The sequence below is a fragment of the Eptatretus burgeri genome, chromosome 8, assembly GCF_056783735.1.
Source record: "Eptatretus burgeri isolate ZD-2024b chromosome 8, Ebu_testis_v1, whole genome shotgun sequence".
In the NCBI taxonomy this organism is placed as follows: domain Eukaryota; kingdom Metazoa; phylum Chordata; class Myxini; order Myxiniformes; family Myxinidae; genus Eptatretus; species Eptatretus burgeri.
In genome coordinates, this window is record NC_140968.1 from 30,339,697 (window position 1) to 30,359,999 (window position 20,303).

At 43.5% G+C, this 20,303-nt stretch overlaps 1 protein-coding gene across 1 annotated transcript in view; it reads left to right on the forward strand.

The window, feature by feature from the left end:
* Positions 1-18,199, forward strand: part of LOC147021435 (uncharacterized) — a 181,125-nt gene extending 162,926 nt beyond the window's left edge. The window contains exons 5-7 of the mRNA XM_085891358.1: positions 8,762-10,051; positions 10,961-11,062; positions 14,261-18,199. Coding sequence (XP_085747484.1) covers positions 8,762-10,051; positions 10,961-11,062; positions 14,261-14,490 — 1,622 coding nt within the window. The 3' untranslated portion in view covers positions 14,491-18,199. The remainder of the gene's footprint in view (positions 1-8,761; positions 10,052-10,960; positions 11,063-14,260) is intronic.
* Positions 18,200-20,303: the final 2,104 nt, after the last annotated feature.

Below are 20,303 nucleotides of genomic sequence, written 5' to 3' on the forward strand. Positions count from 1 at the left end.
TCCACCTCGGACATCCAGAATACCCGTAATCGTACCTGGCCATACCCTAATTTAACCAACTCATGAAACTAAAAGTCGTCATATGGAGCGACCTCTAAATCACCTCCTATCAACTGAAATTTTTTTAAGTGCGTTAGTGAATCATAGTGGAATAATTTAAGGCTTGTGGAAACAACATCTGAAAATTTTTTCCTCTTTTTGGACCACCCTAAAATATATACATATATATATATATCTTCTTCTTCCTCTTTCGGCTTGCTCCCGTTAGGGGTCGCCACAGCGGACCAACCGTAAATTAGTTTTGTTGTCCGCATAATGATTTGGCATAGGTTTTTACGCCGGATGCCCTTCCTGACGCAACCCTGGTCGCCTCTTACGACACACAGGGATATGGTACACCTATTCTAACCGGGGCCTACACCGGGCCCAGTACAACTGGTGCTCATTTCGCCGACCTCGGAAGGATGGCAGGCTGAGTCAACCCCCTGGTGTTTTCGACTTGGTTTATATCTATATATATATATATATATATATATATATATATATATATATATATATATATATATATACATATACATACATATATTAATTCAGTGTCCCAACAGGGTTTGAACTCAGGACCTCTTGGGTCCCAAGCCACTGCCCTAACCACTGCCCCAACACCAGGCTATATATATATATATATACATATATATATATATATATATATATATATATATATATATATATATATATATATATATATCTGCATACACATATATACTGTATATTTATATGCATATATATATATATATATATATATATATATATATATATATATATATATATATATATATATATATATATATATATATTATTGTTACGGCTGTGGAAATTCGCAATACACCAGAAAGTGTCCTTAGATCTGTTATGACGCTAAGTTTATGTGCAGATATTTCCCCACCATTATTAAAAGGGAATTTCTTCGTGTTCACCGGACTCTTTGAGATAGCCGTTTTTCTTTTTCTATTGTTATTTTGAACAAACCTCCACGCAAGCAACAAGCCGCGTTGAAAACTGTCGAACGAAAAAAGGGAACCAAAAGAGTTCCGATGGGAACGCGGATTTTTCCCACCTGTTTTTCCGAGGAGTGTGACGGAGGCAGGGGGAGGGCAGCTCGCCGCCGATTGGTGGATGAACAGCGTGAGGCGGTTGGGGTGAGGGAACGCCCCTTTTCGGGAACCTTCTCGAAGGGAGGTGGAGCCGAAAACGGGGAGGAGCGAATGGCGGAGCCCCGCGCTATATAAGGCGGACCGCGCGCGAGGTCCAGGAGCTCTCTCTGTCGGGGTCGAGTGCTCCTCTCTCTTGGTGGGCAGGGTCGAGCTCGCTCTCTCTCTCTCTCTTGGTGGCCAGGGTCGAGCTTGCTCTCTCTCTCTCTCTCTCTCTCTCTCTCTCTCTCTCTCTCTCTCTCTCTCTCTCTCTCTCTCTCTCTCTCCCTCTCTCTCTCTCTCGGTGGCCAGGGTCGAGCTCTCTCTCTCTCTCTCTCTCTGGTCCATGAGCTCTCTGTCTGGGTCGTCGACGTCATTCTCTCTCTGGTCCTGAAGCCCCTTCTGCCCTTCCTTCCTTTCTTGTTCGGTCGTGGGTCGTGAAAGCACCAGCAGCAACGCCAGAGAGAGCTCGCTGACCATGCCAGGGGCCCAAGGTCAGGCATGGCTACGCAAGGCCGTGGGGAGTCGACGTCGCGACCTGCCTACTGTCGCGCCACGAGGGCACGGGTAAGACCCTTCAGTCTCACGGGACCCGTTCGGTCCTCCAGGTCCCGTGCCATAAAGGTTTTCGAACCCCGTCTACCTCCCTGCCAATTTGGGGGGGGGGTTCTTTGCTTTTGTATGACTGCTGTGGCGCCGTGTCCTGAGAAGTAGACCTGTGAAAGTGACTGTACATTGCTCGTATTCGGTGGTAACGCTTTCTATTTGTTTCTTGTACATTGCATGACTGCCTTGCTTCTGAATACATGTGTGTTATAATAAATGTCCTTGTATGAAATGTATCCCGTTCGTCTTCTTTTTCCCTTTTGAAAGTGCCATCTTGAATCGCGGAATAAATTAGTAGTGGGTTTTGAACACCTGAGTAAAGAAGAGAATCTGATCCGTCGAGGTCGGCGACAACACCGCTCGGTTATCACTGTAGCACGGAACGGACCGCTTAAGCGTTTTGTGTCCTCGGCCGACCTGCGGCGTGGTGCAACCCCTCGGTAGGTTACCCGTGCGGGTCTTTAGTTATATTGACATTCGGCGATTCACCCTATTTCGCGCGGGTAGAATGCGGACTGGGTTGTGGTGAGGTTAAACCCCCACCCGTGACTGGCTCCTGGCGGTAGTTTCAGGAGGGTCACGACTGAATTGTCCGTCCGGTGGGCAACGCGGCTGCCATTAGAGGTACGTGGCCGATCGTATGCCAGGCCGGCCAGAATTTGTAACAATATATATGTATGTATATATGTATATATGTATATATATGTATATATATATACATATTTGTATATATATGTATGTATATATATATATATATGTATATATATGTATATATATATATATGTATGTATATATATATATATATATATATATATGTATATATATATGTATGTATATATATATATATATGTATATATATGTATGTATGTATATATATATATATATATATGTATCTATATATATATATATATATATATATATATATATATATATATATATATATATATATATATATATATATATATATATATATATATATATATATATATATATATATATATATATATATATATATATATATATATATATATATATATATATATATATATATATGTGTATATATATATGTGTATATATATATATATATATATGTATATATATATATATATATATATATATATATATATATATATGTATATATATATATATATATATATATATATGTATATATATATATATATATATATATATATATATATATATATATATATATATATATGTATATATATATATATATATATATATATATATATATATATATATATATATATATATATATATATATATATATATATATATATATATATATGGTCCGTCTAAAAAGTAACGGGACTGACTTCACAGAAATTTTATTCCAAAAAATAAACCACAGCTTTTCTTTTGAAACCACAGCTTTTCTTTTGAAACCACAGCTTTTCCCCTTCAAAATAGTTTCCCTCCAGTCTCACACACTTGTCCATCCTCTTCTTCCACCTTGTAATGCACCCCCAGAAGGCTTCTTCTGGAATCCTCCGGAGCTCCGTCATCACGGCCCTTTTGATGGCCTCTACATCAGGAAATCGGGTCTCCTTGATCACCCCTTTGAGGTTGGGGAATAGGAAAAACTCATAAGGGGCCAAGTCTGGTGAATACGGGGGTTGCTCCAGAGTTGGCACGTTCCTCTCCACCAGAAACTGTCGGATGCTCAGGGCACTGTGAGTAGGGGCCTTGTCATGGTGGAGCACCCAGGCATTGTTCTCCCACAGATCCCTCCTCTTGTCCCGGACTGATCTCATGAGGCACCAGAGGATCTCCTTGCACACGTATTGATTTTCTGTTTGACACTGTGGTAGAAAGTCGAAGTGGACGATGCCCTTGATGTCAAAAACCACGATGAGCATCACCTTGACCTTCGACTTCGACATCCTTGCTTTCTTTGGTCTTGGTGATGCCGGGCTTTTCCACTGACGACTCTGCCATTTGGTCTCGGGATCGTATTCAAAGATCCACGATTCGTCGCCAGCAATGACTCTCCCGCGCAGGTCTGGATCATCCTTGAGGCGCTCAATAATGTCTTGACAGACCGTGACTTTGCTGTTTTTGGTCCTCGGACAACAGCCTGGGGACCATCTTTGTGCACACCTTGCGCATTTTGAGATTTTCAGTGATGATCCTCCAGACAGTGTCCTTGTTGATGGAAAGTTCCTCAGCAATCATCCGCACCGTGAGTCGACGATCTGCGCACACCATCTGCTTCACACGCTCAATGTTGTCTGCCGTTGAAGATCTTCCAAACCGTGGATCGTCTTCAACCTCCTCCCCTCCCTATTTGAACCTCTTGTGCCATTCAACTGCACGTGTACGTGACATCGTTCCTTCCCAGTAGACTTGCTGCAGCATTGCGAAGGATTCGGAAGATGTTTTGCCAAGCTTGGCAAGAAACTTCATATTGGCTCTCTGCTCACGAATCATGGCGCGACGACTCAGACTAAACAACGTGTAAAGCACGACCTCCAAATAAATCGCACAATGAGTGCAGTCAGCCATCACCAATCATATATATTGCTGGAATGTTGCGAAAGGCTGTGACGCATCCCGTTCATTCAAGTTGTTTAAGTGGAGCACACAGCAGGCTCAGTCCCGTTACTTTTTAGACGAACTTCTGGAATATATATATATATATATATATATATATATATATATATATATATATATATATATATATATATATATACATATATATATATATATATATATACATATATATATATATATATATATATATATATATATATATATATATATATATATATATATATATATATATATATACACTGCATAAAAATAAATAAATAAGTATAAAAATATATATGTATATACACTGCATAAAAATAAATAAATAAGTATAAAAATATATATGTATATACATATATATATATATATATATATATATATATATATATATATATATATATCTGGGGAAATGACTCCTCGGGGGCAAGATTGCTGAATATAGTTTCGGTATTTCCACAGTTAATGTGAAGAGTAAGCGTAAGGTGATGCAGTTATGATATTAGATTATGTTTTGACAGATCACGTCCACCTTTCCCAATGTATGTGTCGAAAAATACCGACCATTTTTGCTTTTATTTGGTGTTCTACCCTCTGGAATTGGTCCTTAATGTCTACTTTTTATGCATCTGATCGGCCTTGACGCACTCATTTGTGTGGGAAAGTGCTGGCTGGTCCTGTCCAAGGAAAGGGGGAGGGCCGCTTTGCTGACAAGTTTGTGGAGGGATAGTTCTCTTGCTCATCACACAGGATACCAGGGCCAATCTTAAGTGAAAGGGGAGGGTGCGGTGTGTCACGGGTTCAGTGGGAGCCAGAGGCTATAAAGGCGGGTGCACCGGGTGGAAGCCGAAGAGATGCCTCAAAACCACACTGGAGGAAGCTGCATTCAGTTGCAGAGCTGTTCAGCAGAGCTGTACCACTCCCACTCCCTTCCATGCCTCTCCAATTCCTCACAAGCATCTGACTGCATGTGAACCCCAGCTGCTGAAAGATGCCTGCTGCAAGGCCGACTCCCAACTGCCACTGACATTGGTTCCTGCTGTGTCCCACTGGACACAGCAAGGGTATTTTCCTGTCTTGTGTGCCTCTTATCTGTTGTCGATCTATCGAGAAATGACTGAGGTCTTAAGATAAATCAGTAAGGTTCCCAATCGTTCGTTGTTTCATGCGTGGGCATGAACAGCATTGGGTAAGGGGTTTTGGTTATTGTCATTATTGTTGTTGTTTGCTGCTTTTGTATTCCTTCCACCATATACCATAATTCGCAATTAAATATACCTGGTCTTGCGGTGAATTTGAACTGACATGATTGTCATTGCAATAATTGGGTGAGTCAGTTTCAGGGCTGATTGGGATAGGCGACCAATGCTGTAGAACTAGACCATGCTGTGCACCATGGATGTGAGGTGCACGCAACTGAATCAGCACAACACATCAACCGACTCGGAGTTCCCACCGCATGGTATCGTGACAGTGGACACATGACCCGGCTTGGGGGTTTTGGCTCGGCTGGCCTTGTTTGATGCATCCCGCGGGATTTATACGGATATTTTCATGGAACAGTGATGTGGTGCCATGATGAGCCCCAATGATGGTGAAACTAGTCAGTTGCTTCGCTTTTCATTTGCTTTGTGACAGCATTTGTCCTTAACATCTTTGTACTGCTGGAGGCCCTTCGAGGTTTGCAGTCATGATGTTGTCATCACAGTGTAATCACAGCATTTGTCCAGGTCGGAGAACTTTAATAATTGTGTTCATAGAAATCCCAATTGCTTAAAATAATGGTGGTGCTTCCTTGTTGTGATTGGTGGGGCAAAAGACGTGTCCATGTGATGGCTGTTAGCTAATCACGGAGCCAATCAGTGGGGCAAACTTCCCATCTAAACTTACACACGATGTTGGACCAATGGAGGAAAAGACAAAAGCGACCAGGTTGGAAATGTTTAACATTTGAACAAGCACATTTATTCAACAAGCACAACAATGTTTATTACCTTCACATTCTGCGAAAGGTTATGTTTTGGTCGGCGTGTATTTATTTATTTAGTTATTTATTTATTTGTAATCTTGTGATTCGTATAACTCAAAAAGTATTAAACCAAATTGCATGAAATTTGGTGGGATGATTGGTTATTAGCCAGGAAGCATTAGATTAGATTTTGGGATCGTTCGGGTCAAAGGTCAAGGTCACGTAAAGGTCAAAATCGTCTTTTTACGATAACACGGTCAATTTTTATTCAATTTGCATGCAACTAACGCCAAAATGTTCACAATTCAACGCCTCATCTTGTGATATGCAATATGACACAATGACGCTCATACTCTTGTTACCGGTTAGGGGTCAAAGGTCAGGGGGGTCACGACCTTGAAAAATATGCGGTTTTTGTCATAACGCGGTCAATTCTTGTCCGCTTTACATGAACCCAGCACTAAAATGTTCAGAATTTAATGCCCAATCTTGTGACACAATGACACATGTCACCGGTTGGGGTAAAATGTCGGGGGGGGGGGGGGTCAAGCCCTTGAAAAATATGCGGTTTTCGGCATAACTCAGTCAATTCTTATTCGATTTGCATGAAACCAGCATCAAATGAGATTACCTTCTCTTGTTGAAACGTTGTATTCACCGAGCTTGCGAGTGAAGACTCGCCAAAACGACGTGAGTTGATTGTTGTTTAGTCCGTAGCCCCCGAAAGTCGGGGGGGGTCATGACATTATAGATATGTGGTTTGTGTCATAAGCCATTCATATGAAACCAGTTCCCCACACTCATACCAAGAACAAAAAAAGTAGTGGCGGCAAAGGTATGCGCTCTATGAGTGCCCGTTCTAGTTCAATCTGCAATGGCAGGTATTTATGATCATCATCATGAGCATGTATTTACAATGGGGATGGACAGAAATCACAATGAAAAAGCACAAGAGAACAGTAATTATTCTTAACACTTATGGAGATCACTTACATGGTCTTAACATAGTCTATACACAAGACATGGTGCACCATGAATCATTCCGTGGAAATGTAGAGAGACAGAAAGTAGATGAAGTGCAGAGTGGAGCATGGGTACGGCTCTTGCCTCATCTTACGCAGATGTATGTTAGCTCGTGCCGCGTGCAGACTCGCACAGCTTGTGCCACTTGCAGACTCGTGCAGCATGCAAGCTTCCCCTTGGTGACTTTCGCGGTCTGAACAGGCAGATGTGATTGCAGGTTTGGCCAAAGGACTCGTGGTAAGGAGAGCTTGATGGATGAGAGTGAGATGAATCAAAAGTCCTGGCACGTGAGACGAATCGAGAGCACTCCTGGCAAATAAAATGAGTCGAGACATCCCGGCAAATAAGATGAGTGGAAACGTCCCAGTAGTAAGATGAGTCGAGAACATAGTCGAGATGCAAGTGTCGAGATTCAGATTGGGACAAATTCTGAGCCAAGGTACTGTAAAACAGTACTTTGAAGCCTTATCTTTGAAGGTACTGTACTGTAAAACTATGATAGTTCTTGGTCAAACCACCCCTCGAAGTTGGCTTCCAAAGCTAGTAGTCGACTGGGCATCCTCCATCATGTAAAGTCCTTCCTTAGCACACCTGAACTCTTATCCACCTACAATGCCTTCATCCACAGCTTGGTGGAGTACTGTTTTCTCCTTTGGATTGGCTCCACTACCTCGCATTTCATCCACTGTTCACATCATCTCAGATCATCCCCAATCCAAAACCATGATCTTTTATACACCCATTAACTCTGCCCAAGCCCACCTCTTTCCAACTATCTTGTCCATCCCGATGTCCACCCGAGTCCTCATTCTTCCCCACATCCCTTATCTTTGAAGTCTCTCTTTACTTTGTCCCTCAACCCTGCTGTTGTGTGTTTTCCCCTCTTCTTCTGCTGTTCGGTTTGTTCTGTTACGTCCTTTCCCGTTCTTTGTTATAACTCCTCCACAAGCCCCAACTCTGTCTTCTAAAAAAAAGAATGGAGGTGGATACTTTGAAACTTGGAAGGGCCCCGTTCCACCTTCTGAAACCCACTTATGGAGATAACAACCAACGACACACACACACACACACACACACACACACACACACACACACACACACACACACACACACACACACACACACACACACGAAAACAGTATATATCTAAACGAAGGTAAGTTATGAATTAAAGTGCATTGTTTCACACAATTGTCCGACAAGCAATATTTCATGAGTCAATTGATCGTTGATCGTTTAGTACGTGACGGCAACATATGTGTATTTTCGTTCATGTCTTTTCAATGTGTTATATTCCTGAATTTCATTACTATGAGTAATATACAGTTGAATATCTGTCTTAGAAGTATGTTTCCTACTTCATGAAAATTTAATCATTACTAATTATTTTTCTCCTTTTCATTGTGTTCACCCCTTCACCCTCTAGGTGAAAAACCATACAAATGTACATACTGTGACTATGCTGGAACTCAATCGTCTTCTCTTAAGTATCACCTGGAAAGGCATCATCCAGTGGCATGGCATGCTGGGAAACCACTGATTACCTGCCGGGAAGAACACAATTCTCAGAGAGTAATAGCCCCAGCTGACCAAGATGATCCAGTGAAAGGACCATGTAATGTGGATGAGAATGTAGCCAAGGAAAATTCTCAGCCTGAGTTATCATCAATCACCATGAAACGCTGCAACAAAGCAGAGCCGCAGCAAGGTCTGAAAATTTCCACTCTCACAGAAAGTTCTTGCAGTGGTGTGAGCAAGCTTCCAATGCCTGTTCAGCCACTGAAAATTCAGACAAAATTAGACGGAAGGAAAGACAATAGTAACTCTATTTTGGAACCTGGAGCATTGACTCATCTGATTTTCAACTCCCCGACCATATTTCAAAATGTCATTTTGTCTAATCTTGCTCAGGCTTGCCACGGCATTGTAAGGCCAACATCCAGTGGAGTTTCTGATTTTTACAAAATGCTGCAGAATTCTCAGGCTCCATGCAGTGCAAATGAACCATTAGTGCCACCTGATGGCTCAAGGTCTACCTCATCACGCTTAAGAACAGTACCACACGGACTGCATCACTGCAGTCGTACAATAACACCAGCAGCTCAGGCCAGGGGTCCTTGGTTCTTCAGCCATGAAAACGGGATGCCATCTTTGCAAGAGAATGGTCTACCACCTCATCAGCGACAACAGACTAGAAGCTTCGTTTCATCAACAGCACGGGGTGAGTTATACATTCAGAGTGAACCTCTTGACCTCTCACTCAAGCACGGTACTGACTCAATCCATGTTTCCATGACCGCTGACAACACGCTAAAGCAGCTGAGCATCACAGAACATCCGGGAAATGCTGAAGTTCTGCCACTTTCTGAGATGACAGCAGTCTCATCATCTGAAGGTTTTGACAAACTTGACATTGTGACTACACTCTCCACAGCTCCGAATAGCACCACTGTGGTTGCGAGTTCAAGATGGGGGAGACCGGCCACAAATATAGAACCCTCACACAAGGCCTATTTATCAAAGGCTTCAACAGCAGAAGCTTTTGAGGAACAAAACTGGAACAGCATGGATGGGATGGACATCGAGTTTGTAAAAAAAGATTCAACAGCGGCATCCATCAAAACAACAACTTCCAGAGGCTGTGTGTCAGAGAAATTGTCTGTCGCAGGATACAGAGGCTGGCCAGGCCTTGGGCATCCCGCTTGGGTTGGAAATGGTGAGCTGACTTAAACAACATTGACATATAATGACACTTTCATTACCGTAAAACAGCTAAGAATTCATGAACTTATAAGGCAAAGATCCTTTCCGTTTAGCGCAATCATTTTCTTGATTGGTCAGCTGATTGATTGATTGATTGGTCGAGACTTATGTAGTTTCCTCTCAAATCATCTCGACTAGCCATGCCTACTGTTTAATCAAAATACATGCCTATTTAATCAAAAGACAGCATGCTGTACTTCACAAACATCGATCTGTGAATTAAATCTCAATGAGGATGTAAGATAGAAAATGAAGTGAAACACGTGAAGAAAGGATCTTTTTTAAAACTTAGTTGGTGTTCCTGCTGTGGCTGTTGTTGTTGTTGTTGTTTGTGTGCTCCTTCCATGTCCTGTCATATATATATATATATATATATATATATATATATATATATATATATATATATATATATATATATATATATATATATATATATTTCTATTGTTTCGAGACGTATTACTCTATACAATTTTGTGTACTTCTTCCGTGTCCATCACGCTTTATTATAAATGGTTCCTCCTGTCATACCATTGGAACTGCGACATTCGAGCTCCAAGTCCCGCTTCTTCTTCTTCTTTCCTACCAGAAAAGAGGGCTTTTCAAAACGGCATCTTTTTGATTAAACGGACACGAATTTTGTTTCAAGTAAATAGATTATTACCTTTCCAACGGTTCCATTTTTATTATTCTGCGACAGCAAGAACCCTTTCGAGTAAAGCGTGATCGACACTTCTCCTTTCAGTTTGTAGATGCCGTGGACTGTTTAGGTAATTGTGAGGTTACTGCAAAAGCAGATGCTGGTCACAGCGAGAAGGTTTGTGGCAACGATGGTCAGGCAGTTCTGGCTTCTGCTTGTTGTCAGGTCAGCTGAGAGCTGGTCAGCAGGGAGAGCTTGCATGCAGGCAGTGTGGGAAGCTCTTCAGCCAGCCAAGTCACCTGCGTACGCACATCCGCTCACACACAGGTAAGTAATAGAGAGGGCCCTGTGTGACCTTCTGAGAATAATAAGATTTTTTTAATGAATTAAAGTACCTTGTGGGACTTGTGGTGACAGTGGTCAAAATGGGGGGGAATTTTTTTTTTAACTCAAAATTTGATATTAGGTCATTCCTGGTTGAACTCTTTATCATCTTTAAACTTTGCTATGCATGAGGATTTGCGATGATGCACCACCGACTTCGCTCTAATTTTTTTTGTATACAGAGTCAAGGCTCGTGGAAGAGCAAGAACACTAGGACTGGAGATGAGCTGAGATGGTGGGGAACAGCTGTTTTGAAGACCTGGACAGAAGAACGAGATGAGAGAGAATGTGGAAGTTGGTTCCACAAAAGGGAGAAAAAAAAAGGAATAAATGAGTGGAGGTGATCAGTGATCCTGGATTTTGGGAGTTTCACCACAAAGCGGTTGATTGTGCACCAGTGCGCCCTGCAGGAACATTTGGGGGAAGAGGGGGACAAAGCACAGAAAGATTAGAGGGTGCAAGACCAGAAAGAAGGCAGTAGAAGACAGAGAGACTACCGACCTGTTCTCAATGGGAAAGTGATAGGCCCATCGACTCATCGCAGGAGAACAATCACATGAGTTGACAGACACGTCGAAGAGGGGATTTAATTCCTTATGCCAGGGGCTGTCGCCTCGTGGCCTAAGCAGCAAATACCTGTGGCCCATGTGACCGTATGCTTGAATTCAGGAGCACTCAGACTTTTTGTCTGCAGCCCCTTTAACACCCGGTGACTGATTTAAGAGCACAACTGTATCATGAGAAACACGAAGAGCATAACAGTTCGTTTTTATACAGCGGAAAAGTAGACGAGAGAAACCTGAATCTCTTTCTTGTTTCAAGAAATATATGACATTGTCAGGCTTCAGTCATAAAATAAGTGAAGGAATTTGCTGTCAAAGTGTTATAATGTAACGTATTGTTGCGGATCCGGGGTGGCGGGATTCTTACCCGGTCCTCGGGGCCACCCTCACCACCACCACCTCCGGGGTTTATAACGCCGGCCGGATCAGCACAGGCCTCGGGTCACGCGCCTTCAATCGCGATATCAACGTAATCCTGAACCTTGCCAGTTGGGGAAATAGAACCCTGGTTACAGACTGGTTTTGTCAGATGCCGAGCGTTTTCTGCCAGTCTGTAACCATTTTTGGTTTTATATGCCAATCGAACGGATCGTTCCTCGGCGCGACACAAATTAATCCATAGCGGCAACTTCATACGAATCAACCAGATTTGTTGGGGAACATCGGGGATCACAACACAAGCAAAATTCACGACAATGATTTTATTAACAATCCTCAACCCGTTCTTAACGAAGGAACCACTGTCTACAGGTTTCGAGGGGGTCGCTACCGAAATATGCCTTATACAACACGTGCAGACAAAGACAAACAGCATGCATGCAAGACAGGATAGAGTACTTGGTGATGGCTCATGGACGAGAGGAAAGTGTCAAGAAGCACGAATGTTGCTCGTAACAAGCGGATGTTCACAGATTCGAACTCCCAGCTCGAACCATGCCGCGTGGCAAAATGGCGCTTGTTCTTTTGTCACAGACCTCACGCACGCGGTCTCCACGCGCTCTGGCCCCGTGCAATGTCGACGGCACAAGTCCGCCAGATCAACGATGGGCCTCAGCCGATCTCTATCCAGGGTTCAGCATACAAATGCAGGCCTGGCCCGTTCACCATACAAGGCCCAAATCGAGGTTCTGAGCTCCGCAGGCGGATCGACAAACGTGTCGCGCCGTTGGTGTGAGCAGGGACCGTCAGAAGCTCCAGCGTCTCCTCTCCTGCCTTCCCGCCTCGAAGCCCAACTTCCGCTTCGTCCTCTCGGCTCCTCTCTCTGTCGAATCACCTTTTCTTTCAGAGTCGATCGCTGAATCGACGTGCAGGCCGCCTCTCAAAGCCGGCTGCCGTCCCTCTCACCGCAGAATCCTCGACGTGCAGGTCGGTTCAGCGTCTCTCCCGGCAGATCCAACACTGTGCCTCCTTCGTTCGCTCGCTTCGAAGTGACTCCGAGCACGCCTCGAGAACCCGACTGTTATTCACACACAATATTCTTTTACGAAGCCTTCGTTTGTCTCACTTCGAAGCCACTCCGAGCACGCCTCGAAACCCCGACTGTTTTCCACACACAATCCTCTTTCTCCCCTTCATTTCTCTCTCGTTTTTGCTCGCTTCGACACATGAGGACGCCTTCTCTCGGCGAAGCCGACAAAGTTCTTCACGTCACTCCCTCCCTCTCGCCACACCCTCTCTCCAGGCCACACCCCCTCAGCCGACTGGGAGGGGCCTATCCCGGGATGGGGTAGGAATAAGAGGGATCTCTCTGTCCTCCACCACCGCACAGACAATAAAACAGCCTTTTACATCTCTCGACACACATATAACGTCCTTTTTACCAAACAACCTCTCTATACATGCATTTAATGGGGGATCTGAGCTAATCCTATATTTAGTAGTCCAATAAGGGCCATTTCCGTAACAGTATTATAATTTATTACCTCCACCATCTAAAGTGGACAGAGGTTGTGTTTTCACCTCTGTCTGTCTGTCTGTTTGTCGGTGAACAGGAGATCTCAAAAAATTGTGGACGGATTCTGTCGAAATTTGGTGGACAGGTTGGGTGTGCAACAAGGACAAAATGAAGATCCAGATACTAGATTTTTTTTAAAGTGATTCTTCACCATTGAGTGATCAAGCTTACAATGATATATAGCATGGTATTTAAATGAAGTTGAGGACGAGTTATGACAAAACTTGGTGGATGAGTTGGTTAGGTGATGAGAACAAGCCGATTCGATTTTGGTTCAGGTCCAGATCTGGCCTGTCAGTGGATACAAAATGTTTACTATTCAGCCTGGCGCAGGTATGCGCTCTACCGAATGTAGAAAATGCATTGCTGTCCAGTTAATCATGTGGTGCTTTGTCTCGATGTATGGAATATTGTAAGGATGCCTTCCACATGACACTTAGAGGGCTGATACGTCTGCATTCATCCAAAAATGACGACATTGTGTTCCCACAATACAGTTTGGGACAATGACAAGATTTCCATCAAGAGTTTGGGCCTCCACTATCACCAAAACTATTTAGTAGCACAAATATACGTGTTCACAGTAAGGATAGAATATTTGCTCTAATGACTTATTGTTTTCAGGAGAACGCCCATACCGCTGCAGACACTGCCCATACCGAGCATCACAGAAAGGGAATCTCAAAACGCACGTTCAGTGTGTCCACAGACTCCCTTTTGACAACACCGACTACCCAGACCGCCGTTACAAGCGCGACAAGGCCCTGGATGAGCCTGAAATACACACACCGCGACTTCCACCAACAATTAATGATTCGGTGGATCTTTGTGGACCTGGCTCCAGGGAAAGCTAGCAAGTACAGGGCTCTAAGCATTTGCAGTGGAGCTTATGGACAAGGTGCTGAGGCCGAATTGCTTGTTTGTTGCTGGAAAGAACCTTTTGGCCTGTAGAACCCTGAGTTAAGCACCGAAGTGTTTTGATGTGTTTTTCTTGCAGTTAAGATGCAGTTTAATTTATTATTGCAGTTAAGATGCAGTTTAATTTATGTTTTGTTTCCTTGTCTGTATCCATGCTTACCCTCACCATGACCGTGCAACGCCAGGTAGTTAAGTGAAGAATTGAACAAACTTTTAACGTGATGGAAACAACACGTTCCTTTGTTCGGTTACTTCCATGTACAGTGACAATCCTTCTGGTATACTTCACGAGAATTTAAGGTTAAATGGTGTTCTTAAACCTAATGCACTCCTAATTATTGGCAAATATGTTATACGTATAAGTACAACAAGCATTTTAAGGCCATTTTCCCTGCGGGAGCGGGGGTTAGCCATTATACGTATAAGTAATAATCATAATTGGAACCATACTCTGTACAGAGAGTGTCGGTGCTGCCGAAGCAGTTTCCTGGGCTATTGGGCACAATCCTGGACGGGTCACCACTCTAATGCAGGATACTTGAATGGCTCAATTATCCCAGCAAGCTGGTACTCAATTTGCCGACCTCAGAAGGATGACAGGCTGAGTCAACCCCCTGGTGTATTAATTCAGCAGCCAATACATATAAGTACAGTACACTATTCATATAAATTAACATCACTTTCGGTTTGTGATTCAAAATAAAATTAGGGTTAACATCTTTAGGATGTAAAAGTTTTGTAACAATTGAAATGACACCAGTGTTTCCTCATTGGGAGGAAAACATTTATTGAGGTTTCCAAAGTGTCTAATTAATTTTTTGAGACTTTCGGAGGCTCTTCATGACCAAAGTAGGATTTTATCAAAGTATTCCAAATCAACATTTACCTTATGGCTAAACCTGCACTCTTGCTTCTCTTTTAGCTTGGATTTCAAAAAGGCCAACCCTTCTCATATTTTTGGCCACAAACAGCATCTGCACAAAATCCGGTCATCAGTCACACCCAGGCATTGTGATTCTTCAGGTCGACTTCTAAGGACCCTTATTCCTGAGATGGGAATACAAGTTTAGAACATCAGATTTGGTTGGAACAATCAGCATGTTGATGACAAATCCAGGTCTTAGTTGCCAAAACAGCTGTTTCAAAATGCCACATTGCCAAAATTGCTGTGACGCGGATCCAGATGTGCGGATAAACTTCCTGAACGACAACAAATCTCTCGTGTTTGAAACCAAATATTCCGTACAAGTCTCCATTTAATTCAAATGGCAAATAACTCTTTGTAAAGTCTGCCAATTAACGCAGACTGTCTCGTGTGGAACAGAGGTTATACACTGCCCCATGAGACATTCTATATACAACACGTTGTAATGGCCAATGTATGCCCCCCTTCCTTAAGAAAATGATACAAGCTTTCGTTGGCTGGTTTATCACACTGAATTATTAACACAATGACAAGGGATCAATCAAGGCATGTATTTGATTTTGGTGACATCGAAGTTGTATATGATGTTACATGGCTGTGAACTTTTGTTTTGACACTGCCAGCAGTCATCCAATCCACTCCATTGGAACCATACTCTGGACAAAGCATCAGTGCTGCCAAAGCAGTCTCCTGGGCTATTGGGCACAATCCTGGATGGATCACCACTCCAACACAGGATACTCAAATGGCTCAATCATCCCAGCAAGCTGGTACTCATTTTGCCAACCTCAGAAGGATGACAGGCTGAGTAAACCCCACCTCGTATTAATTCAACAGCTAAGCAGGATTTGAACTCAGGACCCTAAGATCCCAAACCCATAACCCTAACCATTGAGTCGACACCAGGCATATCAGCAGTCATTCGGTTCACTTATTTCACCGGTGTTTGAAGGTATGTGAAAATTGCCCATGACACCCGTTTGTTCACTTTTCCAAAGTGGTGCACATGGTTGTATATAAAAGTCAAACATTAATTCCTTGAGATAGGAATACATATTTGGAAGATTGAATTCTTTGATAATTACTTTTCTAATGACCATGACCTTCATGTACCTGAAAATTTTCCATCTCATCTGACTGCTTTACATAGTTTTGTTTAACACTGGTTTAATACCTTGATCTTTGAACAAGAGATGTGAAAATGACTTCCCATACATATTCGAATGAGTCCTCGTGAAGTGTTTTGCATTTATGAACATGACAGGATCTGTAATTGCTATATTATTGTAATTTATTGCAACACCTTTGCACATTGGCCTAAAAACAGGAGGTGGTTTGTTCCGCATGCTGTCGGTGCTGCCGTGGGACTTTTTCCCGATAAGTGATATCCAGTTCAGAATGAGACCCACAAAGAGTTCCGGTGCTTTCTAAGCTCAGTTATAATTTGAGAGCTTTTGTTTAAATTGCATTTGCGACTTATATCCCTGGGGGACGATCATCGGGACAACGAGATGAAGAAGAATATGTAACCAGCATAGGATACGATGTTGTATGAGGAGGCTTTGATTTTAAACTACTGTATGTACAATCTGCTGAAGATGTAAAACAATGGAATAACTCCAGTATCTTATTGAGCGGTCTTGTTATAAATATTACAATACGATTTCTTTTTCTATCACTATTTCAATTCGTCTTATGAATAACTTGAGTAAAATTGCTGAGAAGCCTATTTTTGTTAATAGCCCGAACTCTAACACTACATGTTGCATTAAATGTCAGTTGACTACAATTATGTGTACAGTATTTTTTATTTTTGACTGTTTAGAAATCCAGCCAATAATATCACACAGAGTTCTCAAATAATATTGAAATTTTCTAACAGGAGATATTATGTCGACCCTACTACCTGTGCCATATCCACACCCCAGCTTTATCACCAATTAATTGCAGGTAGTGCAAATCATGCAGCTCAACTCACCCAGGGAATTTGGTCAAAGTGCCAGCTCACAATGTCCTGCTCTTTTGGAAAGATACAATGGGGTCTTTGACATCAACAACTTTAATGTAGACAGGGCAGCATGCTTTAGATCACCCCGATCGAAGGAAGGTGTGCTCCAAGGTGTGGCATCCCTTTCTGGCACTGTACCAGGAAGGCTGGATTTTTTTTTTTTTGTTAGTTCTGACCTTTCCGGGAATTGAACCCAGGCTAGACGACTCAATGGTGAGAAACTGAGCTGTGTCACTGCCCGCAGTATCTTTCCTTTAATCCTTCAGCTTCGATACGCAATGCATACGAATTAGGTTTGCCTTTGCACAGCCGACTGTTCTTAACATCAAAATAAATACACAAACCTTTTATGAAACGGATGATGATTAACATCATTGTAATTATTAATGCACTCATATAGCAAAGCACTATCTCAATATTTCACATGCAAACACTCTTGCCTCAATTTATTTTGTTGTTTGTTGCTGCAGAGGAAAAAAAATTTGTATTATATGTGAAGCTGCAGGTGTCCCAATCTGAGAGTTCTTTGTTAATGACTGTTTCCATAAACTATATCTTGATATCAACATTTTGTAATAAACGTGTGGAATTCTGCACAGCCTATCATGTATTTCATTACGTGCTGAACATGTCACAGTACTTACCTGAGAACACTATTAAATGATGGTGTATCTTCTTGCAACTGTTAGTGGTTTCTGTGAACAAAGACAGTATTCTTAGATTTTTAAAATATAGATATTGTTGCGGTTTTCGCGCCCGCCGGCGTGCGACGGCCACGTAACTCGAATCGCGGCACGTCGCCCACCGGACGGACAATCCAGTCGTGACCCTCTCGGACTAACGCCGGGAACCAGTCACGGGTGGACCTTTCGGTCTCACCGCGATCGAGCCAATCAGCCCCCGCGTGGGATAGGGTTGCTCGCCAAATTCGAACTACCTAAGTACCCACGCGGAGGGTAGACCGGGCGATCGCACCTCGCCGCAGGTCGACTTCGGACACGGGCCATAGCGACCCGTTCCGTACTATCAGAATAACCGGCGGTGTTATCGTCGACCTCGACGGTTCGATTAATTATCGGGCGTATTCAGCCCACTACCAACCCTTTACGTGAAGCAAGATGAGGATTCAAAGAAAGAAATGGCCGAAGCGAAGCGGAGTAACAGTTCAACAATAAAGCACATTTATTCTCGGCACACGGGAAGCACACAAATACAATTCCACCAAATGCACACAAAAAAAAGAAAACACAATTCCATTTACACAAAAAGCAAACATAAAAGTGAAAACACAGTGCAGAGCTAATACCGACTACCGAGCACACGGCAACACTTATACAATTCTACTTCACAGACGGCGCCGACAACACATACCCAAAACCAAGGAAAAGAAATCCCCAAGAATGAGGTAGGCCTGAGGCGAGACCGGGTCGGGCCTACCCGTCTGGTGATGAGGCGCGGAGGCGCGATGGCCCGCAACCCGCGGGCCTCGTGGACAGTGCCTGGCAGGGGGTGGGAGACGCGGGGCCCCTTGGTCGCACTATCTCAGCGCGGGGGGGAAACAGGAGGGGGTTGCTGATGCTCGGGGTATAGAGGATCTTTATTATCCCTGGTGTGCGTCTCCACCTCGGCCAGGTCGCGCTGCCGGCCTCCCTCGGGTGCAGCTTCCTGCACGACGCGAGCACCCCCTCGTCTGGTGTCGCCGCCTTTCCACAGCTCCGTCCCCTCCGTTCCGACTCCAACGCACACGACGAGCAGCTCCACCGCCCGCGAAGTCTTGACCCTCTGCTTCCGACTCTCCTCTTCTTGACTCTCCGACCGTTCTGGTGTGCGACTCTCCGCTTTTTCGACTCCGACTCTCGTTCTGCTGACTCTCTCGTTCTCGTTCTGCTGACTCTCCTTTGCGACTCTCTCGTTCCCGTTCTGCTGACTCTCTCGTTCCGACTGACGAACACCGTCCTTTTATCCCCCCCGTAACTTCGCCTTTGACCCCCTCCCTTTGACCTTTCACCTCGCTCCCCATTGGCCCGAGAAAAAGTGGGCGTGAAGGCTTTTTGATCCACAAATTTGCATATATCGATCGTTCTGGAGGCGGGGCCAAATCGCCCCTCGCTCACCGATTGGACGTCAAAAAGTGGGCGTGTGTCGTTTTTGATCCGTTTTTGAAGCAGAAAATCCGTGATTTTGTACACGCTGTTCGACGCGCGTTCTGCATGAGTCCAACACCGGTACCCACGAGTGGCGCGAGATGACGGTGATGCGATGGTGGCGAGTTGTGACGGTAAAGGTCGTGGCGGTTGTGGTGAAGCGGTGGTTGTGGTCGGTGGTTGATGTGGTTGTGATCATGGCGGTTGGTCCAAAATAAAGATAGTAAAAGAAAAACGGCTATCCTGAAGAGTCGCAGCTCGTATAAATGACATGTATTCCCACTAGACAACGGGTTTGGGCCTAACTACACATGCACTTACCGAGATACCTCACCTAAGGGACCTGAATGGTGGTTTGCGAATCTGGTAACCACAACACTACCCCCTCCCCTTTTTACAGACTCGTCCCGAGTCGTCAAATTTCCGTGTGCCATCATGTGTAGTTTTCCCCTAGTACATTTTACCTACGGATCCCTGAGTGCGACATTCATGGTATTCGTGTCCCCAAAATAAATAACCTGAGGGCTGCGTAACTACCTAAACAAACTCACTCACACGGACGACTTAAATAAAATTGGCGGCGCTAAGACATACATGCCGGGGGCGCACTCATATTTACAGTACATCTTAACCTTAACTTACAAATTTTACACTAAACCATGGCCCAGGATC